General features: G+C 50.3%; 1 protein-coding gene across 1 annotated transcript in view; it reads right to left on the bottom strand.

Moving 5' to 3' along the window:
* EAH_00052610 (hypothetical protein, conserved) overlaps nt 1-8818 on the bottom strand; it is a gene marked incomplete at both ends in the record, with an annotated part of 10258 nt that extends 1440 nt beyond the window's left edge. Inside the window, 7 exons of the mRNA XM_013394071.1 lie at nt 69-554; nt 884-1229; nt 2017-2051; nt 2930-5844; nt 6384-6531; nt 7044-8030; nt 8299-8818. Of these exons, the coding sequence (XP_013249525.1) occupies nt 69-554; nt 884-1229; nt 2017-2051; nt 2930-5844; nt 6384-6531; nt 7044-8030; nt 8299-8818 (5437 nt within the window). The remainder of the gene's footprint in view (nt 1-68; nt 555-883; nt 1230-2016; nt 2052-2929; nt 5845-6383; nt 6532-7043; nt 8031-8298) is intronic.
* Between the last annotated feature and the right edge of the window lie 2402 nt (nt 8819-11220).

Below are 11220 nucleotides of genomic sequence, written 5' to 3'. Positions count from 1 at the left end.
AGCAGCAGCAGCAGCAGCAGCAGCAGCAGCAGCAGCAGCAGGTTCTACTTGCATGCGCTGCTTCTCACGATTTACCCACGAAGAAGGTGGAGGGACTGAAGCATCTAAGGCAGCAACTGCTTCACCTCCTCCTTCTGCTGTTGCTGCTGTTGTTGCTGCTGCTGCTGCTTCTAGTGGTGGTGATGATGCTGCTGCTGCTGCTGCATTGAAGCGGCTTGCTGCAGCAGAAGCTGGAGTCGGAATCGTGTGCGGGGCACTTATAAAATTATTCTGCTGCACCCATAGGGCTGTCTCTTCTTCTGTATACGTAGGCCTATCAATGTTGCTGCTAGAGGGTGAACTTGCTGCTGCTTCTGCTGCTGCTGCTGCTTCTGCTGCTGCTGCTTCTGCTGCTCCTGGTGTTGCTGGCGCTGCTGGTGTCGCTGGTGCTGCTGGTGTTGCTGGTCCTACCGGTGTTGCTGCTGCTGCTGGTGTTGCTGCTGCAGCCGGTGCTGCTGCTGCTGCTGGTGTTGCTGCAGCAGCAGCAGCAGCAGCAGCAGCGACTCCTTGTGTCCCTAATAGAGCGAAAAGGAGCAGGCAGCAGAAGCAGTAGATGGAAGTACCGCAAGAGAAAGCATTTGCTGGTGCTGCTGCTGCTGTTGCTGCTGCTGCTGGTGATGTTGCTGCTGCTGTTGCTGCTGCTGCTGCTGCTGGTGTTGATGATGCTTCACGCGTGTTGCAGTTGCCGGAGAGCCTCCGCAGCAGACAAAGAGGAAGCAGCAGACGGGGCATTGATTAAGGGGTTTGATTTATTGATTGTTAGCGGAGCAGCAAATCTGCTGCTGTGGGTAGCTGTGCATGAAGACAGCAGTTATTTTAACAAATTTGCTAACAAAGCAAAGACCTCCTAGTGAGGTGAGGAAGAAGCAAGCAGCAGCTGCTGCTGTTGCTGCTGCTGCTGCTGCTGTTTCTGCTGCTGCTGGTGTTGTTGTTGCTGCTGCTGTTTCTGTTGCTTTTGCTGTTGCTGCTGCTGTTGTTGTTGCTGCTGCTGCTGATGATGATGATGCTGATGCTAGATCCTCTTGCTGCTGCTGTTGATGCTGCTGTTGCTGCTGCTTGTGCTGCTGCTGTGCTGCTGCTGCTGATGATGATGATGCTGCTGCTGCTATGCTGCTGCTACTGCTGCTGCTGATGATGATACTGCTGCTGATGCTGCTACGCTGCTGCGAGTTCGGGAGTAGAGGGAGAGGCTAAGGGGGCGGTAATAGAAAGAAGATTATAATGAAGATAAACAAATATATATATATAATAACACTCGAAGGAAATACGCCAAATGTATATTCAGCTAAAAGTATTTCAGCTAAGCACGGGGTGTATATGCAGCTCTACTGCAGCAATGTTTTTGTTTTGAGGTGTATTTTCACTCTATTAATAATATTTAATCTTTATTTCAACATAAAATAATCAAATAAATAAATAAAGAAGAATATACTACCTCTTTCTCATCTTTTTTTCAATATAGCGTACATTTATTTTGCGCATAGAGGCGTGCAGTCTTCAGCGGTTCTGCAGTAAAGAGCAGAAAATGTTTAGATATTTTTGAAGCTAATTCCGTCGTTTTATTGAATTAATAGTAATATAAATAAATAAAGCAGAAGATAAGGAAGAAAATAAGCTAAGAAAACGACAAATATAGGCTGTCTAAGCCCTCTTTATTATTATCACCTCAGCTGTACATACACCGCAACGGCAGCTGAACTGCTGCCTTCTAATGCTGCAATTAGTACAAATAATTTATTTATTGGGTCTAAATTATTATTTATATTAAATATTTCAATGTTTATTTACTTTATTTCCTCTACTTTAATATCCTCATCGAACAAACTCATATCTTCTGCTGTACAGACACCTCAACACACTCCCTGCCTTCTCCCTGTCTGTCCAAAACTCTTTAATATATTATTTTTAAGTCTTCTTTTCTATTTATTTATATTTAATTTAAAAATTAATTGTAAATTAATACAAAGAAGTCATTACTACACCGCATAGCCACAGATTAAACCCCCTTATACCTGCACGTCTAAACCCTAAACCCTAAACCCTAAACCTTAAAACCTAAACATTGCTACTCCGGGCGTAGCTAATAGAGCTAAAGAGAATATCTATAACTGCATCTATATATCAATATATCTGCATCTATATATCTATCTATCTACATCTATATAACTATATATATCTCTCTATCTATACATTATATCTACATCTATATATCTACACATATATATATGTCTATATATATATATATATATATATATATATATATATATACGTATCTATATCTATATATCTATTTGATACACACAATATTCTATATATCTATGTATCTGTATATATATATATATATGTATATATATGTATCCATATATCTACATGTATACATATATATATATATATATATTTATATAGAACTCCTTCCCCCTGTATATATATAAATAAATAAATATAAATATATATATTTATATACAGGAATGATAATACTATCCTGTGTTTGCTGCTGCTTTGTTTGTCTCTATGGGTTATTTGTTGATAGAGAGGCATTGAAGCAGCAAACAGCAGCAAACTGCTGCTGCTTCGCACTCCCCTAGACAGCTGCAGCCATAGAGCAGCATCACGCTTTGCTGCTGCTGCTGCTGCTGCTGCTGCCATTGCTGCTGCTCTTACTGCAGCCTGTTACAGGGCTAATACACAAACAAACAGACAAACTTATGCTTGAATGCATGCATGCATTTGCATGCATGTATAACAACAAAAGCAGCTGCAGCAGCTGCTGCAACAGCAGCAGCAGCAGCAGAACGATTTCCCAGTGTTTCGAGTGTATAAAGGGTTGCTACGGAATTGTCATCATTAATAATAAATAAATTCTTCATTTAGAAGCAGCTGCGCTCATTACTTAACTGCTGCACCTGCTGCTGCTGCTGCTGCTGCTGCTGCTGCTGCTGCTGTTCTTGCCGCAGGCCGCAGCAGGGAGTTGTCTCCTTTGCTTCGAGCGGCAGCAGATGCCGCCTTATCCTGCTCAGGATGGTGTTAGCCCCGTCTCCTTCAGCAGCAGCAGCAGCAGCAGCAGCAGCAGAATTTGTTATGGCTAATGCTTGCCCGTTGCTTGGTGCTGCTGTTGCTGCTGGTGTTGCTGCTGTTGCAGCGTTGCTGCAGGTTTGTGGGAGCGCGTTGTGGGGCGGGAGATCTTTAGCTGCTGTTGCAGCAGCAGCTGCAGCAGCAGCAGCAGCAGCAGCAGCAAGCGATGCAGGCCCCTTCTCCCAGGTGTGGCTGCTGCGGCTGCTGAGAGGCAGCAGGGCCTCCTCTGAGATATGCTGCAGCGGAGAAGCAAGACCTAAAGAAGAGACCCAGCTGCTGCTGCTGTTGCTGCTGCTGCTGCTGTTGCTGCAGTTGTTGCTGCTGCTGTTGCTGCTGCTGCTGCTACTTTGTGCTGCTGTCTCCTGCGGCTGCAGCGGCGTTAGAGGAGCCAGCAGCCCCACATCTTCTGCTGCTCCTCTTGGGCGCAGCAGACACGGAGGTGATAGCAGCAAATCTGCTGAAGACAGCTGCAGCAAAGAAGAAGGTGAAGGCCGCTGCATGCAGCAGGACGACGAACCCCAGCCTAAAGAGTTGCCGTTAATAATAGACAGCCAAAGAGGAGGAGGCAAGCCCTTGCTGCTCTTGCTGCAGCAACCGCTGCTGCTGCTGCTGCTGCTGTTGCTCCTGTTGCTGCTCGTTACACGGTTCCCGCCGCTCCCGCTGCTGCTGCTGCTGCTGCTGCCACTGGTGCCGCTGCTGCTACTTCGCAGCAGCAACTCCTCAGCCCCTGAGCTTGCTGTGTCTCGCTGTCGTTCTGCTGCTGCTGCTGCTGCTGCTACTGCTGCTGAATCTTCTCTATCAAAAGAAACAGCAGATGGGGAGAAGAGTGCTGCTAAGGAAGCAGGTTGCTGCTGCGCGCTGTTGCTGCTGCTGCTGTTGCTCCTCGCTAGGCGCAGCACTCCGTCTTCATACAAGCCCCTGCTTGCTGCTGCTGCTGCTACTGCGGCTGCTGCTGCTGAGGTTGCTGCAGCAGCCTTGAGAATGGAGCCTCCTGCTGCTGCAGCAGCTGCAGCAGGAGAAGCTGCAACAGGAGAGAGCGCAGCAGCTGACGCACTTCTTTGTGCAGCAGTAGCTGTTCTGCTGCTGCTGTTGCTGCTGCCGCTGGTGCCATTGCTGCTGCTGCTGCTACCTGCTGCTGCTGCAGCATCCTGCTGCTGAGGCTCTACAGCATCAAGCAGCAACGACAAAGGAGCTGAAGACAGCAGCGGAGTTGGAGGACATGACGGTAGATAAACAAAGTTTAATAGGGCTTCATGCAGCCCAGACGTCTGCCCCTGGGGCCCCTCAAGCCCCGCAGCAGCAGCAGCAGCAGCTGCAGCAGCAGCAGCAGCAGATGCGCCGTCTGCTGCGGATTCAGTTGCGCTGCGCCGAGCCCCCAAACTCGGCAGCAGAGACCCTAGGGGAGAAGCAGCAGCAAACAAACCAGCAGGAGGAGACAGCAGATAATGCATTGCTGCGTCTCCCTTGCTGCTGCTGCTGCCGTTGCTGCTGCTGTTGCTGCAGCAACTGCTGCTGCTGCAGCACGTTGTGCTGCTGCTGCTGCTGCTGCTGCTGCGGCCGCCTGGCTTCAAGAATAAACACGAAGGAGAAGCAGCAGAGTTTGTCTGCTTCTCAACGAGACTTGGGGAGGCCCCCGACCTAAAGAACACTGCGCTGGAAGATGCTTCTCGCTGCTGCTGCTGCTGCTGCTGCTGCACTTCTTCACTGTCGCAGGACTGCAGCAGCCCCCAGCGAGGAGTTAAAGGCCCATCTGCTGCCAGCGTTGCTGCAGCAAGACCCTCCAGCAAGAAGGTGTCTTCATCCCTTTGTTTCCCTGTTGCTGCTGCTGCTGCTGCCGCTGCCTCCGCGCTGCTGCTGCTGCTGCTGCTGCTGTCCTCTACACCGACGAGAGAGCCCTGCTGCTGCTGCTGCTGCTGCTGCTGCTGCAGCGCTTCTGCTGCTGTTGTCGGCAGCAACTCTGGGGGGCCCGCAAGGAAAGAAATCCCCTGAAGGTCTCCCTCAGGCCCTGAGCTTACCGTATGTCCAGCAGCAGCAGCAGCAGCAGCAGCCGCAGCATTGGCCAAAGCACCAGGATCCGCAGCAGCAGCAGCAGCAGCAGCACTCGGGTCGCCCATCGCATGCTCAACTACAGATGGAACCTGCTGCTGCTGCTGCTGTTGCTGCTGCATGCGCCGCTTCCGCCGTGTGCTGACAGTCGCTGGGCCCCTCGCAACGTCTGCTGCTTCTGCTGCTGCAGCAGCACTCCCTCCAGGAGCAGCAGCAGCCGTTGCTGCTGCTGCTGCTGCTGCTGCTTCCTGCTTCGTCCTGTTGACTCCCTTTCCTTCCCACGTTCCCCTTCTGGCGCTTCCTGCTGCACCCCTCGGGGAGTTTGCTGCTGCTGCTGCTGTTGTTGCTGCTGCTGCTGTAGCAGGCGCTGCCTGTGGGGCTGCAGCTGCAGCTGCAGCCGCATGAGCAGCGTCAGCACCTTGTTGCTGCTGCTGCTGCTGTTGCTGCTGCTGCTGCTGTTGCTGCTGCTGCTGCTGCCTGTGTTTCGTAGCTCTGCGTGCTGAGGAGCGCGATGAACTTGCGGCGCCTCCTGCTGCAGCAGCAGCAGCAGAAGATGGTGTCCGTTCCTCATCAGCCTCAGCATCTGGTGAAGAGACAGACGGCTGCACGTCTTTTTCTGTTTTATCAAAATTAATAAAACGCGTTGCTGCGGTGTCTGTCTTCTTTGCTGGAGGAACTGTTAGAGGCCTGCAGCAGCACCAGCAGCAGCAGCATGAGCAGCAACAGCATCAGAAGCATGGCAGCAGCAGCAACAGCATGTGGAACAGCAGCAATAGCATAAGCAGCAGCACAGGCAGCAGCAGCAGGACAGGCAGCAGCAGCGGCATTAGCACAAGCAGCAGCAGTACAAGCAGCAGCACCAGCACCACCACGAGTAGCAACAGCAGCACGATCAGCAGCAGCAGCACCACGAGCAGCTGCAGCAGCAGCAATACGAGCAGCAGCAGCAGCAGCACTACGAGCAGCAGCAGCACCACCACCACCACGAGGAGCAGCACCACCACCACGACGAGCAGCAGCAGCAGCACGAGAAGCAGCAGCAGCAGCACGAGAAGCAGCAGCAGCAGCACGAGAAGCAGCAGCAGCAGCAGCAGCAGCACGAGAAGCAGCAGCAGCAGCACGACAAGCAGCAGCAGCAGCAGCAGCACGAGAAGCAGCAACAGCAGCACGAGAAGCAGCAGCACTAGCAGCAGCAGCAGCACTAGCAGCAACAGGAGGAGGATTACCATCCATTGATCTTCTCGAGTTCGATTCTGAGGTCTTCAGCTCGCGAGCGTGCAGCATAGAAGCCGTATTTCTTTATTGAGTGCGTCTTCTGCCGCCGCTTTGACTCGTTTTGAGGGTCCCTATACACCACACGCCACTCTCGCTTCCCTGCACATACACCGCAGATTTTCATATGCATATATATATATATATATCGTTATACTCATCCTCCTGCTGCTGCTGCTGCTGCTGCTCATGATGATGATGATGCTGATGCTGCTGCTGATGATGATGATGCTGCTGATGCTAATGGTGCTGCTGCTGATGGTGCTGCTGTGTATACATATATATAATTGTTATTATATTAATAATAACAAAGAAGACGGCAGCAACAAACATAACAGCAGCAGCAGCAAATAACAAATAAACAAACAAACAAACAAACAATAATATTAAATAACAATAACATTAAATAATAATAATAACAATAAATGATAATAAAATAATAATAATAACAATAACATTAAATAATAATAATACTATTTAATAATAATAAAATAATAATAATAATAATAATAAAACAATAATAATAATAAAACAATGATAATAATAAAACAATAATAATAATAAAACAATAATAATAAAATAATTAATAATAATAATAATAATATAGAGCTAACCGAAGTGATAGTAGCAGCCGGGCACCGTAGAGAAGTAATCTTCGTCAGGGACTGTGGGGACGCGAAAGGCGTCGGCTGGGATACGCCTGGGCTGGGGGATCGTCTCCGAAGACGATCCCTTCTCGATCCCAGCTGCTGCTGCTGCTGCTGCTGCTGCTGCTGCCTCCGCATCACGAGCTGCTACAGATACTCCACATTGACTTCGACGCACTGGCCGACCTGCGCGTTTCCCGCATACACCGCTGCTGCTCTTTCCTGCTGCACTTCTGCTGCTGCGGCCTCGTGCTGCACTGCTGCTGCTGCTGCTGCTGTTGTTGTTGTTGTTGCTGCTGCTCGGTGTGCTGCTGCTCGCTGCGCTGCTGCTAGGTCCGCTGCTGCTGCTTCCGCATCCTCCAGATACAGGCTGCTCAGCAGACGAAGAAGCAATGCCGAGACCCGCTGCTGCTGCAGCAGCACCTCCGCCTGCTCCTCCTCCTGGTGTAGGGGGTCCTGCTGCTGCTGCAGCTGCAGCACCAGAACCCACTGGGGGCGCTGCTGCTGTCGGGGCTGCTGCAGCTGCGGCAGCAATCGCTGCGTTTGCTGCTGCTGCTGCTACTGTCGGCGCTCTTTGTGCTGCTGCTGCTGCTGCTGCTGCTCCTGGCGCGGCAGCTGGGCCAACGCCCCCCGCTGCTGATGCAGCTGCTACTGATGCTGCTGCTGCTGCTGCTGGAGACGCAACACTAGCAGCACACGCGGACATTGTTTCACGGACGCCTGGTGCAGCAGCAGCAGCAGCAGCTGCTGCTGCTGCTGCTGCAGTGTCCTGAACGTCTGTAGATGCACCACTGACATCGAGGGGAACAGGCGCTGCTGCTGCTGCTGCTGCTGCTGCTGGTCCTGGAACCTTCGCAGCTGCAGCATCACCCATCGCAGCAGCAGCAGCTGCTGCTGCTGCTGCTTGCTGCTGCTGCGCAGCAGCAGTCTGCTGATGAGCCGCAAAGCTGAGCGCTGGGAACAAACACGGAGCAGAAGCAGCAGCAACAGGAAGGCATTAATTAAGAGACACAGGAGCAACAGCAGCAGCAACAGCAGCAGCAACAGCAGCAGCAAAAAGCAGCAGCAACAATAGCTGCAAACAGCTCCACAAGAGAAGCCGAGACAACAGGAACGACAGCAGTAACTGTAGCAGCAGCAACAACAGCAGCAGCAGCAACAATCGCAGCAGCAGCAACAATCGCAGCAGCAGCAGCAGCAACAGCAAGAGCAGCAGAATTACCTGCGGCCCTCCCTCCTGCACCAGCAAAAATACGCCAGGCGTCTGCCGTCTGTGTGTGCTGCTGCTGCCGATGCTGCTGCAGCATCTGCTGCTGCTGCTGCTCTAGAAACTGCTGATCTCTTTGTTGCTGCAGCCTCACTAGCTGCTCTTGCAGCTGCTGTTGCATCGCTGTATCTACAGCAGCACGGGCGCGTGCAGCAGCAGCAGCAGCTGCTGCTGCTGCTGCGCCATTACCGCCCCCCAGGCTAGCAGCAGCAAAGGCTGCAGCTGTTGAGACAGCCTGCTGCTGCTGCTGCTGCTGCTGCAGCGCCAGCAGCGCAGCTGCTTGTGCTGATGGGTGGCCTTGAGCTTGTGCAAGCATCAGCTGCTGCTGCCGATGAAGTGCTTGTTGCTGCTGCAGCCGCTGATGGTGCTGCTGCACGATAAGCTGTTGCTGCTGCTGCTGACGCTGGAGCAGCAGCTGTTGCTGCAGCGCCTGCTGCTGCAGCAAGTGCTGCTGCGTCAGCTGCTGTGCTGTCATAGGCGTCAGCTTCGCAGAGAGAGCAGCAGCAGGAGGGTTGGGGCCGCCGAGGGCCTCCTGCTGCGTACCTTGTCGCATCTGCTGCTGCTGCTGCTGCTGCTGCTGGGGTTGCTGCTGCTGGTGTTGGTGCTGCTGCTACTGTTGTTGCTGCTGTTGCTGCTGCTGTTGCTGCTGGAAGGAGGCTCAGGCTTGCTTCCATACACGAGTTTTGTTGCAGCTGCTGTTCATCCTTCCGGAGTTGGTGCAGGTGTATGTGCAGCAGCAGCAGCAGCAGCTGCTGCTGCTGCTGCCGCTGCTGCTGCTTGAGGCGCTGCTGTGTTCTGGTAACAGCAGCAGCAGGAGTCGAAGGAGCAGCAGCAGCAGCAGCCGCAGCCGCAGCAGCAAGAGGTGCTGCTGCTGCTGCTGCAGCGGACGACGCCGCTAGGCTGTGAAAAAGAAGCTGCAGCAGCAAATATAGATATTGAGTTAATTCAAGAAGACAAAGATAAGAAGAAGAAGGCATCCAAAGTTGAGGTGTATGTACACCGCACCACAGCTTCCTGCAGCTCCTGATGCTGCTCCCGTTGCTGCTGCTCCCGTTGCTGCTGCTCCCGCTGCTGCTGCTCCCTTTGTTGCTGCTACTGCTGCTGCTGCTACTGCAGCAGACTTCTTGCTGCTGCTGCACAATGACAATTAATAAGCCAACTAAAACAAAGAAAGAGAGACAGCGATGCTCTCAAGGCCGCCACAGCAGCCGCAGCAGCAGCAGATGCGCCCCGAGCTGCTGCTGCTGCTGCTGCTGCTGCTGCTGCTGCTCCTTCTAAGGCGAGGATCGCTGCTGCAACGGGGGTTGCTGCTGCTTAGCAGCAATGTGCTGCTCCAGCAGCAAGTAAAACAAAAGTATTATTAATTAATATAATAATAATAAAAGCATTCATTTTTATTCTTTGCTAGCTCTGTTGCTGGTGCTGCCTTTGCTGCTGCTGCTGCTGCTGCTGCTGCTGCGCCTCTGCTGCTGCAAGTGCACACCGCAGTCGAGTGCTGCTGCTGCTGCTGCTGCGCTGTCTTCTCACCCTAAGTAAATGTTTGCTGCACTTGTTTATAAGCATTAATAGCTTCAATAAAACTCCCTAGGCTATAACACCCTCAATCGTCTTTGCAGTTGCTGCTGCTGCTGCTGCTAGAGCTGCAACAGCAGCCGCTGCTGCTGCTGCAGCGTGACTGCTGCTAGAGGAAGGTTTAGTATCAAGGTTTGTGCTGCTGCTGTTTATATCTACATTTTGCTGCTGTTAATACATTTTTAATTTATTCTTATAGCTGCTGCACTGCAATATACTTAACTATGCCCCCCACGCTAACAGCAGCAGCAGCAGCAGCAGCGACGGGAGCGGCAGCAGCAGCAGCAGCAACAGTAACAGTAACAGTAACAGCACCTCTGCAGCAAGCACATCTCATAATAATAATGATAAGCAGCGCTAGTGCAACACCGCGAGGTTAACACACCCTAAACCCTAAACCCTAAACCCTAAAATGAAGCCTCCTAAGGCCTCTCTGTGTGCTGAGGTGCATAGACACCGCGGCGTGTATATGCAGCTTCAATATTTAAAGATGTAATCTGAAAGAATGTCTTTTGCATTACTTTAGGGTTTATATTTGCCTCTCTGGCGCTCCGCTAAACCCTAAACCCTAAACCCTATAATATATACATACATATACGCATATATATATACATATATATATATATATATACATATATATATATATACATATATATATATATATATATATAGATTATATAAATATATAAAATTACAAATAAACGGTGTTGTAGCGAGAGTAGAGCAAAGCAAAAAGAATTTCTATCTTCATCCAATGCAAGTGTTTATTAATTAGGGTTTATGAATTAGGGTTTATTAGGGTTTATAATTGTTAGGGTTTGTTAATTAGGGTTTAGGACAGAGGGTTTATTAATTAGGGTTTAAGAGAGGGTTTATGAGATAGAAGGGTTTGAAGGCAGTTAGTTATTCAAAACCTCCTCTACCCAAATAAACCCTAAACCCCAAACCCTAAACCCTAAACCCTAAACCCCAAACCCTAAACCCTAAACCCTAAACCCTAAACCCTCGAGTTTATACGAAGCCGAAGCCTTCTCTTCCTTCGGTGATTGCTTGCAGCAGTTTTTTTCTAAGGATTGCCTTTGATGAATATGCAGGTAAATCTAGCTGGTTAAAACAAGTATGCGCTGAAGGCAGCCTGTCTTCGCCGTACGCCCTGAACAAACAAATTAATTAATTAATTAATTAATTAATTTATTTATTTATTTATTTATTATTTTATTTATTAGTTTATTAACTAGTTCTCAATTGAAAACTTTCGAGGCCTCTACTCTTAACTAAAGCCCTATACTATATATATATATATAT

This window comes from Eimeria acervulina, genomic scaffold, assembly GCF_000499425.1.
Source record: "Eimeria acervulina Houghton genomic scaffold, Eah_scaff943, whole genome shotgun sequence".
Lineage (NCBI taxonomy): Eukaryota > Apicomplexa > Conoidasida > Eucoccidiorida > Eimeriidae > Eimeria > Eimeria acervulina.
The sequence above is the reverse complement of the archived record's forward strand: the minus strand, read 5'-3'. Positions and strand labels throughout refer to the sequence as shown.